Here is a 23,828-nt window from a genome sequence, read left to right as displayed (position 1 = left end):
TTCCTTTCTTATTTTCTATGACATGGCTCAAAATCATGCCACTGTTTACTTTGCTTTGTATTTGAGACCAGAACTTTCTTTCTCCCTTATTTGTTCGCTCACTTGTTCATTTATGTCGTTACTGTCCCGTGGAGTTCCTTGAAACTGCAGATAATCATAGCACACCTTCTGGAGAGAGTTTGCTGGAAGATTTCGAGAAGGTGTTCTTTTTTTCTTTTTTTCTTTTTTTTTTAGATATCACATGGAAATATGATATGCATACAGAAAAGTGCTCATGTCACAAATGAATTGCTCAATTTTTACAAGCCAAATACACCTATGTAACCAGCTATGTAAACTATGTAATCAGTTCAAGGTCTGTTTTCCATTCACCCAACCTGGTACTCAGTGAGTCGGTTCAGTTGGATTCTTTTGATCTCTCCTTACATAATTTCTTCGGTAGTTTCTTTCCTTTCATTTTCTCTGTTTTCTCTTTCTGGAATGTCCGCCAGTTAGATGTGCAACTTCCTGGATTGATCCCCGAGGCTGCCTGTCTTTTCCCTCATACTTTCTATCTTATAGTCTATGAATGAGTTAGGAGAAAGTCTGATTGAGATGCCCTTACACCCAGACTGGCTTATCCACTTGCTGGCTTTATTTTAGGTGAGACACCAGGGGGCTGGCTATTATAATGGGTGCTCCCTGAATGCCAGAATGAAAAGCACTTCATCCTGGGGACACCAGTAGGCCCCTGGGGGCCCTAATTGACTGCAGATAGGTTCATTCCCTTAGTCAGGAGCTCTCTGATATCTTGCTTTGCCAGGCAGCTTGGATTCTGGATTTGGGGCTTAGGGGAGCAGGGGAGGATTTCATGTACTTACCTTCAGCATATACCCCCATTTTCAGATCCTGACCATTCCTGCCCTTCCTCATACCTACCATCTTCATGTCTGCAATCTCTTTGGACCTCTGCTGGCCAGATTGGCTCCCACCCTGGCTGCAACCCCCTAAACGGTGTCCCTTCAACTATGAATATTCTCCTCTTTCGTTGTTTTTGTTTTTGTTTTGCTTCCAGAAATTTGTTGAAATCTCTCATCAATACCACTTTCTTCCATCCTCTTCACTGTTAGGACTTCATACCTTTTTTTATTTTTCACATTCATTTTAGTGGGCTCCCAGGAGCTCAACCCAGCCTGCTTTGCTTAGGCAATAGGAGCAGGTAGGCCAGAGATGGGCCCCTAGTGCGCAGGAGGGGGCTTTGAGTCTGAGCTGAGGTTTCTGCAACATCGAGCTGCTCTAAGCTGCTCCCCTTTCCACCCACTCTCCTCCCCATCATCACTGAACTTCCATCCCTCTGCCTCTAGCAGAGGGAGGCAGGAAGGGAGGGCTAGAGAGAGAACCAGTTCCATTTTCCTTTTCTCTCTCTCTCTCTCTCTCTCCCCCTTCTTCTTCTTTCTTTCTTTCTTTTTCTTTTTTTTTTCTTTCTTTTTTTTTTTTTTTTGTCATAATGTGGAGCTGATCTGGGCTGCAATACCTGTACCTAACACCACCTTCCTGTTTTGGCGCTCCCCCTCTGACCTTGAATGATTGCTTCTTTCAGAAGCACTCCCCCCCACCCCAATGCTCATGGGTGGTGGGAAGGTGGGGGCAGGGGCTTGGGCGGCATGTTGTGTAGGGGAGATTGGAGCCAGGTGAGGGAGAGAGGCCAAGCTCACAGGCTGGTATGGGAGATGAAGTGCCACTTAGCTCTGACATAACAGAAGGAAACCACAGCTGTAGAAGTTAAAAGCATTGGTTTTAGAGTCAGACCAACCCAGACTTGAATCTCAGCTCCACCGATCATTAACTGCATAACTCTAGGCAAATCACATTGCTACCCTGAGCCTGAGTATTCATATTTATACAATGGCAAGAAGAATAACCATCTCGCCCAGCTGTCAAGAACATAACACAAGCCTGAACCTTCGTAGGTGCCTAATAAATAGTCACTTTATTCTTTCTGCATTACTAGAAGGCAGAATAAGCGAAAGACCAAATAAAGCCTGCTTGACAGGAAGGAGCATGAATTGGGGGAAGGCAGCTTTTGACCTTATCACGCCCAGGGCTGAGCTCCCCAAGGACTCCCCAGAAATTACAGAACAATATACCCTTGCCTGGTATTCAAGGCTCTTTGTTGTAGCCTCTGCCTGTCTTCTTTTTAAAATAAAAAATGTGAAGTGGCACTTGCCTCATTTTCTGAGGAAGAAATTTAAAAAACAATAGCTAAACATTTCTTTGAAGTATGCAGCCATCTTCATCATCATCCTCAGCATCCCAGAACTTGTTCAATGAATAGTGGTAATCAAGGACCCCTTAGGAAGAGTAATCACCAGCAAAAGGATAAACGGCAGCTGAAATTGCCACGGCCTTCATTTTGCTTCCCTGCCACCATTTTGGCCTTGGATGTCGGGTGGATCCATTACTGACAGTGGCTTCATTATCCCCCAAGCTTTCTGATTTGTCCGGTGGTTCATCTGGTTGTTCTCTCTTATTAACCCTTATGAGATTTTCTTGCATGTCACCATTCTCTTACCCTCCTGACCTCTCTACCTCCCTCTGTGTCATTTCTAGGCTCAGATTGGGCTCAGATTGGTCCCTTAGGCAGGAGTCTTTCTCCAGCTGAATTATCTTTCAAGAGGTTTTTTACAGTCACTTTTCACATTGTCATGATTTAGGTGGCTCTTGAACTTGGGAGGTATCTTTGCCTCTCCCCGAGGGCTTTTCCATTCCCTGGCCATCATCACAAGTAAGTCTTTATACCATTTATGGTCTAGGAAAGCTCTCGTGTGCTCCTTTTGATCAGACCATGGCTCCACTCATCTCTCTAGCCACGGTCTTCCCTTCCTGACCAGTATTCAAGTTGTATTGAACTGTCTAGGGTTCCTAAGCATAACAGACTTATGTGTGCCCCCATGCCTATATTCTGACTATTGTATTTGCCAAGAATGCCTTTTTGCCCCTAAGGAGCAGATATCCACTTAACTGTAGAAGAACATCTTCTCTGTTCGCATTGTTCTAGGTGTTTGGACACAGTGAACAAAAGAGGTAAAATCTCTGCCCTGCGGAGCTGATATTCTATTGTGTGTATGTTGGGGGGCGGGGTGTGGAGCAGGGGCAGAAAAGAAACAAGATGACACAGAATATGTCCTATAGTGGTCAGAGCTATGGCAAAAAAAAAAAAAAAAAAAAAAAAAAAAAAGCTGGGCAGAGGGGATGGGGAGTACAGGAGGCCCCATCAACTCTACCATAACCAATATTTGTACAACGATTATTAAGCAGCCTTTCCTCATTTAAGCCTTTTCCAATGTTATTACATATTCTTTACAACCACAATCCTTCCAGCAACTCTGTTAGGTTAACCCTGTTGTTATCTCCATTATACTAAGGAATAAACGGGGCCTTATAGATGTTAATCACATAGTTACCGAGGCCAGAGCTGCCACTGAGGCCTAGGCCCCTCTGACCCAAAGCCTGTGCTCATAACCACTAGGCCTATTTGTCCTTAGCAAACCTCACTGCAACCCTCTGAAGTTGGAATTACTATACCTATTTTACAGTTGGGGAAATTGAGGTTCGGATAAAGGAATGGATTCATTCATGGTTTCACAGCAAATAAGTGGTTTTGAACACAGATCTGTCCACCTCTAAGTGTTAGGCCTTTTTGTAAACCCTGAAGGCGCAAGGACCTATGGACTTGCCTGCCTCTACTTCTGCAGGGCCCATCAAGGTACCAGCTTAGGCCCTTGGCCCTCCCCCCTTCTCTTCCCACCTGTGGTTCATATAGAACCTTGATATGTATATGGACACTCAAGGCGACATCAAAGCCCCACCTCCCTCCAACTTCCCCTTGGCCACCTGTTGGCCCTAGCAGATGGACCTGGATAATAAGACCAAACAATTCTTGCAAATAACCTCAAGAGATATGAGCAGGGAATTCTGGGGTTCTGGGTACCTGGAGTGCAGTCTGGAAGACAGAGAGCCAAAGATCCTGACAGTCATATTCCCTTGGCCCCACAGACTCTTCATCTCATGGAGAGGGGCATCTGAAGTTTGGAGCCCAGTGTAGAGGTCTCTGTTTCCCAGTATGGCCTATGGTGATGTGATTTTTAAGAAGCTAGACTCCCAAGATCCTCCTCCTTTGGCTTCCAGAGCAACATCCTTCTTTTGCAGTGAGAGGGGGTGGTGTTCCGTGGGTCTGAGTCTTCAAGGCCTCTGGACAGTGGAGAACAGAGCCTTCCCAGCAAGCACTGCTGGACCTGCACTCAGACTCTCAGGTGCCCTTCACAGTGTTTTCTCCATGGCACTCTCAGTACATTTACCTTCGTTTCTTAGGAGCTTTTTAAAAAATTAGACATTTAATGCACTTGCATTAGAAAATGTAGAAGAACTCAGAAAAGTAGAGGAGAGGGGCGCCTGGGTGGCTCAGTGGGTTAAAGCCTCTGCCTTTGGCTCAGGTCATGATCCCAGAGTCGTGGGATCGAACCCCGCATCAGGCTCTCTGCTCCTCAGGGGACCTGCTTCCTCCTCTCTCTCTCTCTCTGCCTGCCTCTCTGCCTACTTGTGATCTCTGTCAATTAAATAAATAAAATCTTAGAAAAATGACTTTATTTATTTATTTGACAGACAGAGATCACAAGTAGGCAGAGAGGCAGGCAGAGAGAGAAAGAGAGGGAAGCAGGCTCCCTGCTGAGCAGAGAGCCCGATGTGGGGCTTGATCCCAGGACCCTGAGATCATGACCCGAGCCGAAGGCAGAGGCTTAACCCACTGAGCCACCCAGGAGCCCCAAATAGATAAAATCTTAAAAAAAAAAAAAAGTAGAGGAGAAAAACATTACCTGTAATTAGAGCGCACAAAGACAGCCACTGCGAGCATTTGGTGTATTTCCCTTGTTCTTTTTATTCTTTTCATATAGCTGAAATGATATAGCACATATAAGTTTTTCTTGCTTCTTTTCACTTGATCATTTCCCGCATGTAACTGCATATTCGTCGCAAGCATTATTTTTAATGGTAGCTGATATACCATAATGTACTTAACCATCCACCAAATGTAGGGCATAGAAGCTGGGCCCATTTTTCCATGGCTTTAAGTCCTGTTTCAGTGGGCAAGCATGCACATATAGCTTTTAGGGAACTTACAGCTTTTAGGGAACTGGTCTTGGAGAGGAAAAATCAGCTTCAGCTTATTTCCCTTTCTGGATGATCCCTCCAACTGGGTCTGATTCATTCAGGTAGTCATTCATTTATTCATTCATTCCATCACCACATAGTAGCTCTGTACCTCTGTGGGCCAGACCGTGAGGTCTGGAGGTACAGGCATGACTAAGTCACAGCCCTAGACTGCTCCTAATCTACAGGGGCTCCTAATCTACAAGGAGAGTGGGGCATGGAAATGGACACTTTCAGAATAAGTTTGATCGGGGCTGTGATGGAAGCAAGAAAAGGACACTGCGGGAGAACAGAGGAGGGCCTCCTCATCCAGCCTAGAGACATTCAGATAAGCTTTCTGGAAGAGGTCTTGCCTAAATGAGTCACTGAAGATGAATAGGAGTTGGCTGCAGCAAGAAGAGGAACTTCCTGTTAAACATAATGAGTTGAATAAACTTATTTATCTCTGCTGCTTCCTCAAACCCAACTGAAATATGAGTAAAGAAATAAAAAAGGTAGAAATGCACAGGGTCTGGGAAGCTGACCAGAAGTAATCTATTCTGCCCAGAGAGCCCCAGAAATGCTTAGGATTCAGAGATGCTAGGAACCACAGAAGGCTGGGTGAGGTGTGGAATTAAAAACAGGGAGAATATTGAAAGTCTGTGAACAGACCTTCTTGTCCCTTCATGGCCCCATCTAGTGAGGGACCTCACCCCCCCACCACCACCAAGCCCCATCTCTGCAGATGGGGGTTGATTCTTTGGAGAAATTGAAGTTAGGGGGCCCTGGGCTTGGGGATAGCAGGCACAGTGAAGTGTGGGATGAAGCAGGGATATAAGCAAAGGGATCTGCATCCCAAAACAGTGGGACTCCAACCTCCTCCCACTCCCCTACTTCTAGGACACCAAAGTCAGGAGCATACAAGAGAGGAAAGTAGTCTTCTTTGAGGAAACTAAAAGGCTCTAGAAAAAGGCCTCCAAAAGATGACACGTGGGAGTCTTTCAACAAAAGAACAGGCTTCAGCCCAGCAACTGTAGTGAAGCCCACCATTTGGCAAGCTTCAGCTATGCACAGAGCTTTCCATCTGCTTGTTAGTGTCATGGGAACCAATTGCCAAGGATCACCAGCCAAGGACCCTTAAGACAGGTATATTTGATTTTATGTACATTAAACCTCAGTGCAACTAACATTTCTTTCTCTCTCTCTCTCTCTCTCTCTCTCACACACACACACACACACAAACACACATGCGCAAGTGTGTGCTCTTGCGCATGCACACATGCACGGGCAAGTCTTAGGTAGCTAGAGATGATCGGATAGTACAAAGCTATTTGAACCTCTAAGAGTGACCAAAAAAGCAAGTAAGCAAACAAACAGAAAACAAAGGGATTTGGAAGGAACTGAGGTCAGGAGGGAGGAGAAGAAACCTGGGAAATTAAAGATAGCGAGAGTCAAAATAAAGATTTCAGTGGGAAGAATTAGAAAATAAAAGGAGACAAAATATCCTAGGAGGCAGAATAACAAGATGAAGGAATAGACAACAGAAGAGAAAAGATGAGAAAATTGGAGGATCAGTTGAGGAACTCCAACATCCAACAACAGGAGTTCCAGAAATAGAATGGAGGAAACAGCAGGAAGGAAGGGATCAAAGCCAAAATACAAGAACATGTCCCAGAACTGAAGGATGCAAATCTCACTGAGTAGCCAGCAAGATAAATGATAAAAAGATTTACACCAAGGTATGTCTGTAGAATTGCAGAATGCCAGGGATAAAGAGACGATCCTGAAAATTTCCAGGGGTTGGTGAGAAAAACATATCATGCACAAAGTTTCAAGAAAGAGAATGGCATTGGATTTCTCAACAGCAACACTGGAAGCTAGGAGACAGTGGAGCAGTGTTCTCAAACACAGAAGACAGGTGAAAGGAATCCCAGAGTGCTGGGGCAGGGACAAGACCCTCCGTGCACCATTATGCGGGTCTAGAGAGCACCCAGCCTGAATTGCAGTTGGGACAAATTCTCGAAAGGAAGAAAAAAGAAAAGAAAAAATCTGATGGGTTATCTGAGGTGTCAAAACACATTGAGAAGAGAAATGTACTCCCAACAGAGTTCGGGGAAAACCAGTCATAGATATGAAGAAAACTAAGCAAGCAAAGACATCACCATCAATACCAGGGGAAAAGTGGGGTGCCTGGGTGGCTCAGTGGGTTAAGCCGCTGCCTTCGGCTCGGGTCATGATTCAGGGTCCTGGGGTCAAGCCCTGCTTCAGGCTCTCTGCTCAGCAGGGAGCCTGCTTCCTCCTCTCTCTCTGCCTGCCTCTCTGCCTGCTTGTCATCTCTCTCTGTCAAGTAAATAAAAATTTTAAAAAAATACCAGGGAAAAAGAAAAGTTGTATGGGAAATGAAGTACAGTTACCGCACATACTATGGTGAGCATGAGCAGGGGAGGGGAAGAGAGAGAAGCAGGCTCCCTGCTGAGCAAGGGTCGGTCCTCGGTTCTCCATCCCAGGACCCTGAGATCATAACCTGAGCCAAAGGCAGCTGCTTAACTGACTGAGCTGCCCAGGCGCCCTGCCTGGGTTCTTTAGAAATGAGAAGGCAAATACCTGAGCAAGCAGTGGTGGTATTTCTGACAGTGGGGGTCAAGGGTGGGAAGGGAGTAGAGTGGGGAATTTGTGTTTTCTGTTATAATCCTCACAGTCCTTGTGACTTGAAAATCTGCATACATTTATTACACAAAAAAATGTAAAAAGACACACAAGAAAATAAATTTCACAAGCAGATTAGCAATATAATATGAACATATACTTTAGAAATCTGAAAGTGAACTCAGAAAAAAAATGTCATTGAAAAGGAGTCTCATTCTGTTGAGATCCTTTCACAATTTGACTTTTAAAACTATTTCACATATCGCTGTAACACAGTTAAAAGACCTAGAGAGGGGCAGGAGTGTTCCAGGTAGCAAGTACCAGATGTGCTAGAAAAGTCAATGGGAGGGCAGAGTGAGATGGAGAGCTTTGGAGTGCTTGGGCTGAACAGGCAGGGAAGTCAATGGGGGGAGTTACTGAATACTTGAAGCAGGAGAACCATGTCAGCTGATTTGCATTTCAGAGATGTTCTTTCAGTAGTGAGGAGGGAGTGCTCCACTGACGAGACTTGTAGTTAGACTAGGTGATGGCTAGGAGAGAAGGTCCATGGCTACCCCAGGATTGGTTCTGTGCTTTGCAAGAGACCTGTGAGATCCGTGGGCTAGTGTACCCCCCTCTTTCTCCTCAGGGTACTGCTGGGAGGAGCCCTATTCACAGTTGTCCTTCAAGCCTCCTTTTTAAATTAAAAAAAAAAAAAAAGATTTTATTTATTTATTTGAGAGAGAACAGAGAATGAGAGAGAAAGAGCATGAGCAGGGGGAGGAGCAGACTCTTCAATGAGCAGGGAGCCCAGTGCGGGCTGGATCCCAGAACTCCAGAATCATGACCTGAGCCAAAGGCAGATGCTTAACCTACTGAGCCCCTCCTTCAAGCCTCCTTAAAAAAATTTACCTCCATGGGTGTCCAGTCTCCTTTCTTTTGACACCCAATTTTTTAGACATGTTACTCAACTCAAATCCTGACTTGAGGACCAGTCTTTCTCTTTCAGGTAACTTTGCATGTCTCATTTTTTATGTATTTTATGTTTATTAATTTAGCTCTCAGAGGATCATCTTGTTTATCTAATTCTAGGATATTAGGGCAAAGCACCTTATTATTTCCCCACGCACTGTTTACAGGAGGCTCAGAGTACCAAAACCAGAGGCAGGGAACCAGTCAGGAGGCTAAGGTAGAAACCCCAATATGGCAACTCAAGGGCTTACATTCTTTTCAAGTATTCCAGCCTATTGTCCCCTTAAGTCCCTCAAAGTTTCAGGAACTTCCAATATTTTGCTATTTATTGTCCCATCTGCCAAACTGCTTCTCGTACCTGGAAGCAGCAGTGTCAAAGTCCTTGATCAGGGGCTCTTGGCTGGCTCAGTCAGAAGAACACGAGACTCTTGATCTCAGGGTCATGAGTTTGAGCCCCACATTGGGTGTAGAGATCACTTAAAATCCTTGGTCTGATTACATGGCCAAGTTTTAGATTCAGAAAATGTGGTCACTGTACTCATAGCTTTTAGTAAGTTACTGTTTATTGAGGACCACTCCTGAGGATAAGAATTGGCCCAACTAAACCTTTTGAGACTGGGGTCCTAAGGGACCTTTCATTAGGAGAAGACATTTGGAGTAGCAGGAGAGATGGATCTCTTCTCCTGACATGGATTGATAAAGAGAGGCCTGGTACCCCAAGTCTTTGGGTCTCTATGTAGGCAGCTGAACCCAGCTGATGCAAAAGAGAAACTCTGGAATTCTGAAGAAATGAGATATTTTAGGGTTAAGTTTAGGGCCTAAGATTGTCTGGAACTCAACTAACATAGCCCCATTATTTATAGATGAGGAACCAAGGTCCAGGGGCAGTGACTTATCCAGGTCTGCGCTGTCTCTCAAAGAATGGTCCTGGGATCGAGCCCCGCTCAGTGGGGAGTCTGCTTCTCCCTCTCTCTCTGCCCCTCCCCACACCTGATTGTGCACTCCCTCTCTCAAATAAATAAATAAATAAATAAAATTTTTTAAAAAAGAGAGAGAGAGAAATGCTTTTGGAACAGAGGTGCATATGTGGTAATCTCTTCGAACAAAGAGCACTGGAGAAGAAGATTCTGTCTTGACATTAGGGAGGTAGGATAAGGGAACTCATCTTAACAGTGTGTATGTGTCCAGGGTGGTGGTAAGAGCATGGATTTTGGGTTTTATGCCAAGCTCCCCTACCTGTATGCTATGTGGCAAATCATTTTGACCTCTCTGAGTCTCAGTTTCATCATCTTAGAATTGAATGAGCAGTTCCCATATTGCAGGATCAAAGAGTCTGCCTGGTGCCTAGCAGGGGCTCAGTGATTACTCACATGCTGATGGTAGTGATTATATAGGTTGCTTATGCTCTAAAGAAGATTGGGGCAAGGGAGTCCACCTGTGAGCTCCTGGAAGGTTCCTATTCATTCCCAGGTCTGGGTCTGATTAAGTGTGTGCTGGGGGTTAGGGATGGGGTGGGGTATCCGAGAAGACAGAGCCTGCTTGGAGCAGAGTATTAGTGTTAGGGAGGGTGGCTGAAGGGTTTGGCCTCAATTCTGTTGACAGTTGGGGAGCCAGCGAAGTCAGACCCCTCCAGCCTGGTCCCTATGAAGAATTGGGCCAGGCCTCAGAAGCAATCTTGCTGCTACAGAGTGAGATGGAAAGTTTTAATAAATGCAAAAAGGTGCTTTGTGGCCCTGGTCCTCTGTCCCTTTAGGGAGCTCTGAAGGCTAAAGGTTAGTGCTACTGTCCTTGGCTGAACACGGACCACGGGCCATGCAGACACTGTCCTAGGCGGAGCCTCACAGCCTCCTGGTGGAGGGGAGGGCTTCTCTCCCCCACCCCATTTTCCAAATGAAAAAGCTGAGGCAGGGCATAGGGGAGTGCCTTCCCCAGGATTACGTGGCTAGCAAGTAGCAGAACTGGGCACTTCGGTGGCTCAGATGGTTAGGCTTCTGCCTTTGGCTCTGGTCATGATCTGGGTCTTGGATCAAGCTCCAGGCTTGAGGGGAGTCTGCTTCTCCCTCTGCCTCTCCTCCTGCTCATGCGCTCTCTCTCTCTCTCTCTCTCCCTGTAGCTCTCTGTCTCAAAAGAATAAATAAAATCTTAAAAAAAAAAAAAAAAAGAACTGGGCATGCTGTACTCACCCAGTTAGAGCTCCAGCACCCTGAGGCCTGCCTGCCCACCCGCCCCGTGAGGGCTCCATTCACTCTTCTAACAAATACTCCCTCCTGAGGTCCACCTCCTCTCCCTGTGCATCCGTCTCTCACTTTGCACCCAACATAGATGATGCTCCTCTCACTGAGGTTGTCTTGGCTCTCTCACCTGAGGATGGAGCCTGTGAGGTGTTTTTTCTCTCTCTCTCTCTTCTCCGCAGGGGAAAAGGTGGGGCAGGGAGTGGGGAGGGGTGTGAAGGAGGAGGAAGAAGACAAAGGGGATGAGAAAGGCTGCTTCCCACACTTTCCCACTTCTTCCAAGTTCCTTGGTCTCTCTTCCTCCCCTTCCCCAACTCCAAGGCACCAGCTCCACTAAGTGCCCCCCCAACCCCACCACACACCCTGCTCTGAGGAAGAGCAGCCAGATGGGCGGGTCTCAGATTTCCCTCATTCCCTCAGTTCCTTCAAAGCTGTCCTCCACTCCATTCTCTTCTCTCGCCCTTCCTTCACCTCTGAGGGGGCCTCACAATGAAGAAGGCAGACCAATGTAGTAGAAAGGAGCCCAGTGGCTGACTCACTTACCCCCTCAGCCTCTTTCTCTTCATCTAGAAAATAAGCAGTTTGGACCAGGCAATTGGCAAAGCCTTTTCTGTGTTGTTAATAATACCTGGCATTTGTCTGCTGGGTTACAAAGGGCTTAATCATCCCAACAACCCTGCCAGAATTGGCCTTGTATTCCAAGTGGGGAGACTGAGGCTCAGGTCCTGAGAAGGGAGGTGGCTTGCCTGGGTCACTGGGCTGGTATGTGGCAGAACGAATATCCAAGGGGAGGTCCCTCTGTGTTTAAAGCTTGGGCTGTGCCCTAGCCCACAGCTGCAGGCTGCCTCTCAGCCACTTGGATTTGGGCCTCGCTTCCCCCTCTGACCCACGAAGCCCCAGGTGGTTGGTTCCAGGCTCCTCTCTGACCTCACCACCTACCACTCCTCCCCTTGCTCCATCCACCCCAGGCACACTGTGCCCTTCCCTGTCCCAACAACTCAGGCAGGCCCATCACCATCTCCCAGCCTTCGTGCTGGCTCTTCTCTGCATGAAATACCCCATCCCTCATATTCGTGATATGTGTTGGCCATGAGGCCATTGTTTAGGGCACAGGGAGAAGCAGCATTGAGAGCATATTGCTGATTGTTGATTTTTTTTTCTGTTTCCCTTTCAGATCTGATGGTGAGAATTCCAGGACAGTCAGGTCAGTACCCCCTTTCTCTAGTAGCAGTTGGGAGATGGGGCAGAGATTGGGGTGGGGCCCTCTGGTTTGTTACTTGGGGAATCCATGGGCAGGGGCAGGGGTCGACCCCAGGGGTTTTTTGTCCCATTGGTATTAGGAGTGGGTATGGAGCCGAGTGGGAGGGCTAGGGTGAGTGTGGCAGGCGTGGGCAGGGGGGTGAAAACTGTTCCTCAGCCTTTCTGACCCTAGCTCCTCTGGGCTGGTCTGAATTCTAGAGGGACTCATGGCTGCTGCCCTGGTGGGAACGCCATCCTGCAGAGAGGGTGGCTCTGGACCTGGGACCTTCTCCATCTTCTCCTTTTAGGAGAAGTGGGCATGAGAGAAGGGGGGCTTCCCTGGTCTAGCGCTGGTGCTGCGCCCCAAACTGCACCAGCCCTTAGTGGTGGGATCCAGGTGGACTTCCGTGACACACTCTACACATTATAAACATACCTTATGGTGACGAGGGCACATTTTTTATTTACATGCTGGCTAAAAAGGGCTTACAGGTTTCAGTAAGTTGTCACAGTGTGATCAGTCTGCCACTTGGGGAGGTGGGGTAAAGACAAGGGCTGTTTGTGCCTTTCTGGGGGCTTAACCCATTAGAGGCTTCGTGAGGTCACAAGTATCAAGGATAGGGTCTATATGGGAATGATGGGGGACCCAGGCTGAGGCCCATTCACTCTCAGCATCTAGGCCAGGGGCGATGCGGTGGGCTTCTGAGATGAGAGGGACCCAGGCAACAGAGGCATGGGATGGGTACACTGAGTCCCAGCCAGGGCTAGCCAGTGCCTAACTAGCATACACAGTGCTTTTGTGAAGGGTGGAATGCACTGAGTGGATCGGTGGAAGAATATTTGCTTCCTGCTACCACGGGGTTACCACGGGGTACCAGGGGCTACCACAGCCTCTCACCAGGGTTCCCAGCTCAGTGAGCAGAGCACAGGTTGCATGTCAGCCCCCGTCTGTTCACAGCCCCCATCTTGGATGTGAACCCTTGCACAGGGCACAGCTTGCCCAACCATATGCAGTGGCCCAGGTCTGGCCATTCAGGCAGTGCGGGAGGGGGACTGAGGACCCTAGCATCCAGCTGGGAGTACATAATGAGACACTCCGCTTCCTGGCATCCCAGGCAGGGACCACAGGATGAAAACGCTGATAATAGGCCCAGGGTAGGGTCTGTGGCCAGCAGGAAAGCAGGGGACCATGACGGAGGCAGTCAGGCCTAGCGTCCCGGCAAAGAGTACATGACAAGATGCGATTAGTCCCAGAATGCAGCCAAGGAGTAAAGCATGGGCACAGCCTGTCCTAGCTTTTAGGAAGCCACTAGTCTGACAAAGGACACAGATCCCACTGTCCCACTGCACGTTTGGAGAAAGACAACGGGGCAACACCACTGAGGAGCCCTGCTACTTACTCGTCAAAGCCATCTCTAGCTCCCAGCTCTCTGCAGCAGAGAAGTCCCTGGGACCTAGAGCTCAGGGTGTTTACTAATGATCCTAATCATAAGCCACGATGACATGCGTTGGTCCTTTACAACTTACAAATGTTGTCAGGGCCTTCCTTTTGTTTGATCCTCCCAGTGACACTGTAGGAGGGACCTGGGCCGGCTTTATCATCATTGTTTTACAGTTGAAGAAACTGAAGCTGGGGCTGGGTGTGGGTTTTGCATACAGCCACGCAACAAGGAGATGGCTGGGCCAGGATTCAAACCCAGGTCTGCCTGGCACCAAGCCCGGAGCCCTGCCCACGCCACCACTGCGGGAGCTCTTGACAGCCTTGCAGATAATAATAATCCTTCTCATCATCATCCTAATATTAGTAATAATAGCGGTGATCATTTGCTTCTTACATATTAAGAACTCTGAACATGATCTTATTTAGTACTCACAACAGCCCTGTTATATGTGTTTTGGGATCCCTGATTTACAGATGAGGAAAAGGAGGTGCCCCAGAGGGTCAGCGCCTTGCCCGAGGAAAGAAGAGCGAGAGGTCAGGGTGGAATCACTCTGGCTTATACCCCTTATACCCTGTGCTGTCTGTTTCCAAAGCCAGCATTTGTTTTATTAAGGCATACTTCCCAAATCCGTCCTGGGCCCCCCATCCAGGAGTCTACGGGGGCCTTGAGGACTCAGCAGTTGGGAAGCAAGGGTCACATTCGGGCTGTGGAAGGGTCCTCAACATAGCCCCTGTGCGGCAAGATCTGGCAAACATGGTGGGAAGAGCCTGGAACTTGGAACTGAGGGCTATGAGCAGGGGCCGGGGGCGGGGGGCATGTGAGGATGCTACCAGGACCTCACCTAGATTCTTGAGCTCACTTCAGTTAGGAGTCTGGGAGAGCTTCCTGGAGAAGGCAAAATCCGATCTGGGCTATGGCAGACTGATAGGCTGACACTGCATGGAGGCTGGGTGGGGGTGGGGTGGGGTGGGGTTCACATCTCTGGAAGTGGAACCAGTGTGCATCAGAAGTAAGGACAAGATCAGAATGGGTTCGGTGGGTTGGGCTGAAATATGTCTGGGCAGGAAAAGAGCTAAAGTTCAGAACACGGACGGGAAGGGAGCGGGGGTTAGGTCAGATACCGTCTGTCATCAGTGGGAGCCAGGGAAGGCTGGCAGGGAGAGACGGGACTCTGCAGGGTAGCAAGGGCAGTGACTGGATCTGGGCAAAGGGCTCTATTTATGGCCAGGTCACTTTCTAGCTATGTGACTTGAGAAAAATCTGTTCATCCCTTGGAGCCCCCAGTGTCCTCATCTAATAAAGGTCGTGTGTCTGTGTGTGTAAAAGGGAAAGGTTTAGATGGGGAGAAGACATGCCAAGGAGAGGGGCTAGGCCTTGGCTATTTCGACAGCAGTACAGCAAGGAAGGAGCAGGGTCAGTAAATCGAAAAGCCACCGAGGCCTGAGGGCTTCTAAGTATGGGGTGCCAGAGGAAGTGTGGAGTCTAATTAGAGCTGAACAGCTGGTGTTGCGCGAGGGCTGTGGCAGAGGAAGGTGCCCGGACTTCCTGTGGATTTGTGAAAAGTTGTCAAGCCTACAGGCACTCAAAACCAAGGTCTGCAGAGGGTGATGGCTCAAGCTCACAAAACTAGTTCTCAGTGGAGCCTGCTTCCTACCTATGCGCTCTCTGCAAAGTCTCTGAACTTCTCTGATCCTTGGCTTCCTCATGGTGAAATGGGGACAATTCTGACTTCTCTGGGTGAGGTGAGAGAAATGAAAGTAAAACAGGGTTCAGCATCTAATAGTGCACAATACAGAGTAGTGCTCTCTGCCCTCCTCTACCCCAGTCCGTTGTCTTTAATGGATAGTAAAACTTGAAGATGTGGAGATGTGCCCCAAGAGGGAGGAGGGCCCGATACCTCTGCTGCCTGAAGCCAGAAGCCCAGGAATCCCAGGTTTGGATGCACTGCCATGGTAGGGAGGCTCTGGCTGAGACTTAGGGGGCTTTGGGGACCAGGCTGGGGTTTCCAGGCACGCAAGGATGAGAGCCGAGGAGGTGGCCCGTTGCTAGGGAAGGAAGGAGGAGAAGGGGGAGTCACTGACACCCGCAGAGTCAGGGATGTCCCCATGGCAACGGGAGCCGCTGCATTGGGGAGGAGAAGTGGGAGGAGGAGCCACTGCTGGCTCAGTTCCCAGAGGAGGCCTCCCACTCTGGGCCTCCGTGCCCCCATCTGTCCAACGGCGATGGCGATGGTAGTTTGAATTAGATAATCTGTAAGATTCTTCCTTGTTTTGACCTCTTGGCAGTCCGGGTAGCTGAGACCTCACGAACCTTCTGAGGCTCCCCCAGCCACATATCAGAGATGCCACCAGTCCCGGAGGCAATCCAGCTGTGTTCAAGTCTTCCCTCACGTGCGGCCTCTTGTTTGGTGGTGTAGCCTTGTTGCCCTCCCTGTCCAACTCTCTGTTCCCACCACGTCCTGTGCCTGGAACCCTGTCACTTGAGTGTCTGCTGAATGCCTTTTGGCTCTGCGGGCCCAACGCCATCCTGCTCACTCCGGGAAGCATTCCCTGGCTGCCCGGGTCCATCCAGCCTGTTTCCTCCCTCCTGGGATGCTCTGGCCCCGAAGGTCTGAACTCCTCCCTGCTGCCCTGAGTATTCACTGCTGCCATTTCTCAGGCAGCTTCTAAGGACTGGGCTCCACAAGGAATGCCTGACAGGCTCAAATCTTTCAGTACATCTCTGGCATCATGTCACGAATCTCCATTTTTCGGGTGAGGCAGGCTCTGTGAGCATATGTGACTCTGTTTGCCGTTCCCCGGGTACTGCAGGGTGGAAATGGGCTTGAAACTCGGCTCTGCCTAATTGCTGCTACCCCAGGCCTGAGGTGGGGTGTTCACAGCGGCAGCACTCAGTGAGCCCTGCTGAAGCCTGAAGCCGGTGTATGCCAGGCCCCCTGCTGACCACTTTACCTGTACTCTCTCATTTAATCTCCATAATAATGCTATCAGGTGTATATTCTTGTAATTTTACCAGTGAGGAGACCAATCTTAGCTGAAGTTATTTAGCCCACAGGAGACCTAGGATAGGAATTCAGACCATCAGAGCTGCAGTCACCACTGTATACTGGAGTCAACCCAACTGCATTCCAGAAGTCCGCAGAGCATTCCTTGGGTACTGGACCTGTGTTGGGTGGTCTGTTGGGGCTGGGGCTGGGGAGACAAAAGCGGAGTACACACACAGACAAGCCGGCTCTGGCAAGCCCATATGGGAGTGTGCTGAAGAGGAGAAGCCAGTTGTGAGGACAAGAGTTGGGAGTGGGTAGAGCTGGAACAGCAGTAGGATAGAGGAGGATGGGGGGGCGGGGAGTTGGGTAATTTTCCCAAAGGAGGTGCCATTCCAGGAAGCTCGTGAGGGACAAGAAGGGGTAAGAGGGTCTTCCTTCCCCTTCCTGTTTTGCCTTCCCCTGCCTCTGCCTGGCCAAGCCCCAGGAAGTGGGTGACCCCTAAGCTGGCTTCGTGCCTAGTTGGCACCAAAATAAACTTGCCTTCTCTCTCTTCCCCTCCCCTTGCCTCTGTCCCCTCTGTCCTGGCTTTAATTAGCAGCCCTAGGGATGAGTCACTTGGCAGCTGGGGAGGGAGGCTGCGCAGAGCCCAGTCAAGGCGCGACTCTTGCCCTGAGCCTTGTGGGCAGTGCCACTGAGTTCATGTGTGTCGGCACACTCCTGTGTGCCACCGATTCCATGTCCCTGCGGGTGTGGAGAGCACAGGGGCACTGGAACTTGTCCATGGGCATCTGGGTGTCTGCATGAAAGCATCTCGAATCATTCCTGCCTTTGTTTCTGCATGCCACCGAATGTCAGCGTGTGTGAGTGCGTGGCTGTAGCGTGTGTCTAGGGTAGCAACTGTCAGGAAATGAGGGAGCATTTGAGTAAGCAAACACAAACACTTTATAATTGCCTTCCCCCCTCCCTCCATCATGTTCCCTATGTGGTCTTGCTTATGCAAGCCCTGCACTTATATCCCCAATTTTCCCTTGTCTTAGTCTGGGTACATTTTGTTGCAGGGAACAGAAGCCCACTCAAACTCGCTCCAGAATAAAGAGTTGGGTGGGGGGGTACTACTGTGAGGCTATATATCACAGAATCTGAGAAATGAAGTATACAGAGCCGGGCCTCACACCAACTGGAAGCAGGCCCAAGAAGTCAAGAACCCATATTTCTTTCTTCCTCTCCCTCTCTCTCTCTCTTTCTCTGCATCTCCCAGGCCCATGTCTCATCTCTCTATCTATCTCATGGCTTGCTTGGTCCCTGTCATCTCTGTCACTGACTCGTTTCTCTGGACTAGCCCACTCTGCTTTCACAAGACCTGCTGTGGCTGCCAACCCGCAAGCTACGTGACCTTCCAGCTTAAGGGTCCATTTCACGTGCCCGCAGTGTTTCTGTCCAGCCCGGGGTAACACAAGACAGCAAGGGGCTGTTGGTGGGAGTCCGTTCCCTTAGAAGTGGGTGAGGGGAGAGAGGTCAGATACTTCCACGGTAAGCAGTTTTTCTTAGTGCGCAAATGAGGTCAGCGCCTGGGGTGGGGAAGGTCTGCTCAGAGCCCAAGGAGGTCAGATTGCCCATCCATCAAGACTTCCATTCCCACTCTAATGCAAGTTGACCTTTGCTGACTATGCTTTCAAGTTCCATGGTCTTCCATCAAAACACCCCATTTTATCAAAATAATTCCCCCCTTTAAATGCCAGAGCAGTTTTTAAGGGCACAGTAAATATTACCATTGCTACAAGTGTGTGGTGGTTTTCATAGCCTTGGAACAACTGGCATAAATGCTACTCATAGTACCAGCTGCTACCAAGTTGTTGGTGGCTTTGGGAATTTTCACATTTTATTAGCGCATGACTGAATTTATAGTTATCTGCAGTATATAATTACAAGCACACATTATCAATATTATCAGCTTGATGCTTGAGCTTACTTTTCCATTAATACAAACCCCTGCAGTTTTTACATTAATTACAGAGAGAATTAATGACCTCTTAGACAAGTTTTCACCTATGAGTAAAGAGTTTGGAACCAGCTGTGCCCATTATGACTGCTCTCCAGATGCAGGAGCAATACCCATCGCTCTGACTTTGGCCTTGGCCTCATACGCTCTGACTGAGACTTAGAGGCTGCCCACCGCCTCCCCAGCGGCCTCCTGTTTCTGGCCGGTGGTGCTGTTGTTATTTTTAATAAGATTGATAGTTTTCTCATCATTAAAGCCATCTTCCACGTGTAAATCGTAAATGTGAGTGGGAGAGATCATCCCAGGTTCAGGGCAGAGTCTCTTTCAACTTCTCCCCTCCCTGCCTTTTAAAAAAAAACTATTCCAAATATTAATAATTGCTTTTGATCCACAAAGTGTCCGCTGTGTATTAGGTACTGTTAGGGAGAATTTGGCACACATTCTCTTTAAACCTCTTGGCCACCCTGCTGAGTAGGGGCAATTGTGTGCACATCACAGCTGTGGGGAAACTGAAGCCTGTGGTGGTAAAGTGAATTGCCAGAGTTCTCCATCCATCCATCCACCCACCCACCTGTCCACCCACCCTTCCATCCATTCATCCACCGATCCATTCACTCACTCCAGGATGATTTATTGAGTACCTCCAGTGTGCCAGGCATCGCGCTAAATTAGAGGCAGTTGATACAATGGTGAAGACTAGAGTCCTGCCTGGAACAAACTCACTGTCCATTAGGGAAACAGACGAGAAAACAGACAATTACTGGGGAAGTGCAGGGGGCAATCATCTTAGTACCCAAGCAAGCCTGAGGGCCAGGGAGGCGTCTCTAAGCTGACATCTAAGTTGAGACTTGGAGGGCAAGTAGGAGTTGGCCAGGTGAGGAGTGGGGGTGCGGTGAGGTGAAGGGGAAAGTGTCCCAGGCAGAGCAGAAAATGTATGCCATGACTGTGGGAGGCATGTTTGTCACCTGCGTTTTTGAAGAACTAAAGCTGTATCTGTAGAGGAACGGGGCTGTCATGAGAAATGGTCCAGAACAGGAGCAGAAGGTAAATTGGGAGGCTGTGACTGGGACCCTGATCAATTAGGCCCAGAGCTCAGGAGCTGCATGCCCCAAGAACAGAGTTTTTCCCTGCTTCCCTGCGCACCTGGTCCTGGGGCCCCACCTCGGTTCTCCTGGGCAGCATCAGGCCACGATTCCAATGGCCGCAGTGCCCTCTAGTGTCCACCAGCCCATCTTGCAGCCTCCGCCTCAGGCTGGCTTGTCTACCACCACCTCCACTTACTGACCTGTGTGACTAGGTGCCCTGTACTGGGTACTGGGGACACGCGGATAAGTAAGCCTCAGCCCCTGTCCCCACAGGGCCCCGGCCCAGAGGGAGCATCAACATGTGAACAGACGATGCAGAGACAAGCTCAGGATGGGAAGGAAACAGGGGAGGGGGGTCAGGGTGGTTTCCCAGAGGGCACAACCTCTAAGCTGACTTGTGAAGAACGAAGGGGAGCTAGGAAGGTGGAGATGGGGCATTGGGGGTGGGGGGGGTGGGGAATGGCTTTTGAGTGGAAGCCAAGGGAAGGCTTGGACAGCCTTGTAGGCAAGAATGTGAGCGCTTCTGTCTGGGTGGAGCACTGGTTGAAGTTGAGGGTGGGGTGGGGGAAGGCTGAGACTAGCAGCCAGCTCAGAGAAGGTTCTAGGGCGCCTGCCCCTAGCTTAGGGTTGGCACTAAGTGAATGGAATCGTATAAGGAGCTTCCCTGCCCTTTGGGGATCATAAACCCATCTGCTCTCCCCTCAGACATGCTGTTACTCATTAATATTTTCCATACAATTTCAAGGGCTTCAGAGATACTCCCCCCTCCCCACAATGGGGGCACCCACGAATCACAGGCTGCCAAACTGCTCTTAGTATCAATACTGAAACTTTATCATGGCCTCAGAGGCTCTGCAGGATTGGACCCCCACCTACATCTCCAGTCTCCCCTCTCTCCCCCTCGCTTTTTCCACTCAGTTGCATTGGCCTCCTCGCAGTTCCTGGAAATATTGCCTTGGGTCCTTTGTCCAAGTTGTTTCCTCAGCCTGGAACACTCTCCCCTGCCACCTCCCCTTTTTGCCCAGCTTCATTCCATTTGTTGGTGAATGTCTGTCTCCTCTCAGATACAAGCTCCATGAGATAAGGCCCTGTGCCTCGTCCACAGGACCTGTTGAATAAGTGAGTGAAGGCCCCACCAGTGCCCTGCGGCTGGGGTCAAGCTCCTCACCCTTAATTCCTCTTCCTTTTGGCTCACTGGGTCATCACATGAGTCTACCCAACGTGCTCAGATATGTCTGAGTTCCAGGAGTGGCTCAGAGATATTTTCCAAGAATTCTCCTCTTCCCTGAAACAAAGAGGCTTCCCCGTGGGTCTCCACAGTCTTCCTGGGAGAGAGGTCAGACTCTTTCAGGCTCAAGCTGACTCTTCATCATATATGCACATTTGTTTCACTGAATCCTCACAAGAACCCGTGAAGTAGAAATTTGCCACTTGTCTCTTAGAGATAAAGAAACTGAGTCTCCGAGGGGTTATCTAGCTAGAAAGTGGTAGAGCTAGGACTTGCACTGGCTCTACCTGGCCCCCAGCTATAGGCTCTTTGCCTCACCACAGAGGGGAAGGAGTTTGCCCTGGGTCACACAACCCTCAGGCCGGGACTAGAACTTCTGTCTCTCAGCTTCTACCAGTCCAAGAGGAAGGTCTGGCCAGGGGTGCGTGGGCACAAGGCACAGCAACTGCAGGAGTGAGAAGGGCTGCTGAAGGAGAGAGAAAAAAAGCAGTTGAGGCTGGAGCCGAGCCCTGAGGACCAGGGGCTTTAGAGAGTGGGAGGAGGGAGAGGAGGCCACAACTGGCCCACAGATGCCAACTTTGCGGTGGTCCGGAGGGCGTATCTCTCAGAGGCTTTGGCTTTCTTAAGAGGAACCAGCTGCCCCAGCAGGGAGGCAGGAAGACAGGAAGGCTGGCCTGTTGCCTGTCAGTTCCTATTCCTTCTAGATCACTGCCCCCCTGGCTCCTCCCAGGGCCGCCTTCTGCTTAGAACAGCCAGGGGCCTGGGCTCTGGGGCCCTGAAAGGACAGGAGCACTCTGAGCTGGAGCTGGGGGACTCTTCAGGATCACCACCCCCCCCAACACACACAATCCTTCACATCGTCCAAATTCTCTCCTTTCTCCAGCCCCACCCATATGTGACAGGTAGGTGGGAGTCAGGGCATCTGGATTCTAGTCTGACTGACTGTGTGAACATTAGCAAGACTCTTTGCCTCTACAGGCCTCAATTTCCCCATCTATAAAGTCAGGCAGGGCAGTTTCCCTGGGAGAAGAGCCTCTTGATCCAGAATGGCGTTTCTTCTGATTTTTGCTTTTCTCTTCAGGGAGCATTTCTCTTAGCCAGTCCAGGAAACTGAACTGTGAGCTTATTGTGGTGGTCAGGCATATTGGCCAGGGCCTCATCTTGATTTCCCCAAATGGTTGATTTGAATATTACTTGATCTGGAGCATCAGGGCACAGCAACAAAACAGAGTCTCTTTAATTGCATGGAAGATGAGAATGTTTGTTGAAGAGCTTCTGTGGAAAGTTTTCAGCAGTATGGCCGAGGGAGGAAGAATCCTGATCTGGGGAATGGCCAAATCAGGTCTTGAACTTGAGGTTCCGCCACTTTGTAGCACAGTACCTGTGCCCAATTACTTAGTCTCCCCGCCTCAGTTTTCCCCTTAGGAGACTAGAGCTAGTGACACATAATTGAGAGGGTGCTTGGGGAGATTCCAGCAAAGATGCATATAGGGAGCTTAGCCTGGCTTTGGCCTGGAGGAGTCAACTGTGAGTTCTCAAAACTGCTTCCTCTTACTTGGCGTTCCCAGTCCTCCTGGGGAAGCAGGGGAAGGAGCAAAGTTTCCAGTTGCAGTTTGGCCTACCGCCCAGCTGGCCCGGCCCCGCCTCTTTGGTTCCTCCTTCTAGGGAGGGGCAGGGGAGGAGGGGGTGGTGACAAAGTGGAGGCACCGCCCGGCCAGGGGGCCTGCCCTCAGGGTAGGTCCAGACCCATGGAGACCCCCGAGAGGAGTAGCAGGTAGGAACCTAGCCCCCCACCTCCCACCCTGCAGCCTGACCGCCTCCTTCCCTGCCTGGGCCACGGGCCTTGGGCTGCTGATTCAGCAGCCTCCTGTCTTCCTGGTTCCTGGCTCCCCTTATGGACTCTTGGAGGCCTTTGGCTTTAGGAGGGAGTTTGTGAGAGCCAGTGCGCATGGACCTCTGGGTGCCCAGCACTGGGAGGACCCTGGAGCCCTGAGCAGCACAGTTCATGGGCCCTTGAGTGGCCCCCTTGGCTTGTTAGTCTGGCTCAGCACTGTAGGGCTCCCCACAGCTGCTGAGCTTCCCTGAGGCGAACATTTCAGCAGCTGGAGGGGCTCTGCATCTCAGGTTTAATGAGATAAGGAGTCAAGAACTGGGGCTGCTGACGGGTGGGCACATAGATGGCACTTGAGAAACACTCTTTCTGATGACGACAAGTACTTCAGAGTCTGACAAGAATAGATTCTAAGATGTCTATAAGGATCTAAGATTTGGGCATCCTCCAAATCACAAGTGAGATATTGGGTAGCTGGAATGGCCTGCAGCCACATTTCCCAGCCTTTACTTGGGCTCTGGAATGGCTGGGCCCTGACCACAACCTGCCTTCAGGGGCTTGTGGGGGACAGGGGCTGGCTGACCTGGAAGGGCCAGCTCCACTCCCAGGGTCCGCCCTGCACTGGATAAACCAGGCCCTCAGCCTCACTCCCCTTACTGTCCCTCCGGCCCCCCCACCCCTGCCCCCGCCAGTCTCTGGACTTTAATCATGGGAAGCAGGAGGCACGGGGCCTTTGGACCCTGCACTAGGGGTGGGGGCACAGCTCTGGGGGGTGGAGTATGGGCTGTGCCCTGGGCTGGGGGCACAACACTGACCTTGGAAGCTAAGACTCCTGCTGGGAACCACCCTGTCCTCTGCCTCACTGGGCCCCACCCACCCACTCAGCCCCAGTCCCCATCCTGTCACCTAGACCACAGAGACCTTGTCAGCTCTCCTCCGCCCTCGCCACTCCTCTCCTTTGCTCTGGTGCTCTCTGCCTCTCCCTGTCTTCTCTCCGTGTCTTTTGTCTCACCCTTTCTCTGTC

General features: G+C 50.0%; 1 protein-coding gene across 3 annotated transcripts in view; it reads left to right on the top strand.

Moving 5' to 3' along the window:
* Window positions 1-23,828, top strand: part of LOC131822019 (IQ motif and SEC7 domain-containing protein 2-like) — a 48,750-nt gene that overhangs the window by 12,903 nt on the left and 12,019 nt on the right. For all 3 annotated transcript variants that reach the window (XM_059158398.1, XM_059158400.1, XM_059158399.1), the window contains exon 2: window positions 12,169-12,198. In XM_059158398.1, the coding sequence (XP_059014381.1) occupies window positions 12,169-12,198 (30 nt within the window). The remainder of the gene's footprint in view (window positions 1-12,168; window positions 12,199-23,828) is intronic.

Source organism: Mustela lutreola, chromosome X (genome assembly GCF_030435805.1).
Source record: "Mustela lutreola isolate mMusLut2 chromosome X, mMusLut2.pri, whole genome shotgun sequence".
Taxonomy (NCBI): Eukaryota; Metazoa; Chordata; class Mammalia; order Carnivora; family Mustelidae; genus Mustela; species Mustela lutreola.
The sequence above is the reverse complement of the archived record's forward strand: the minus strand, read 5'-3'. Positions and strand labels throughout refer to the sequence as shown.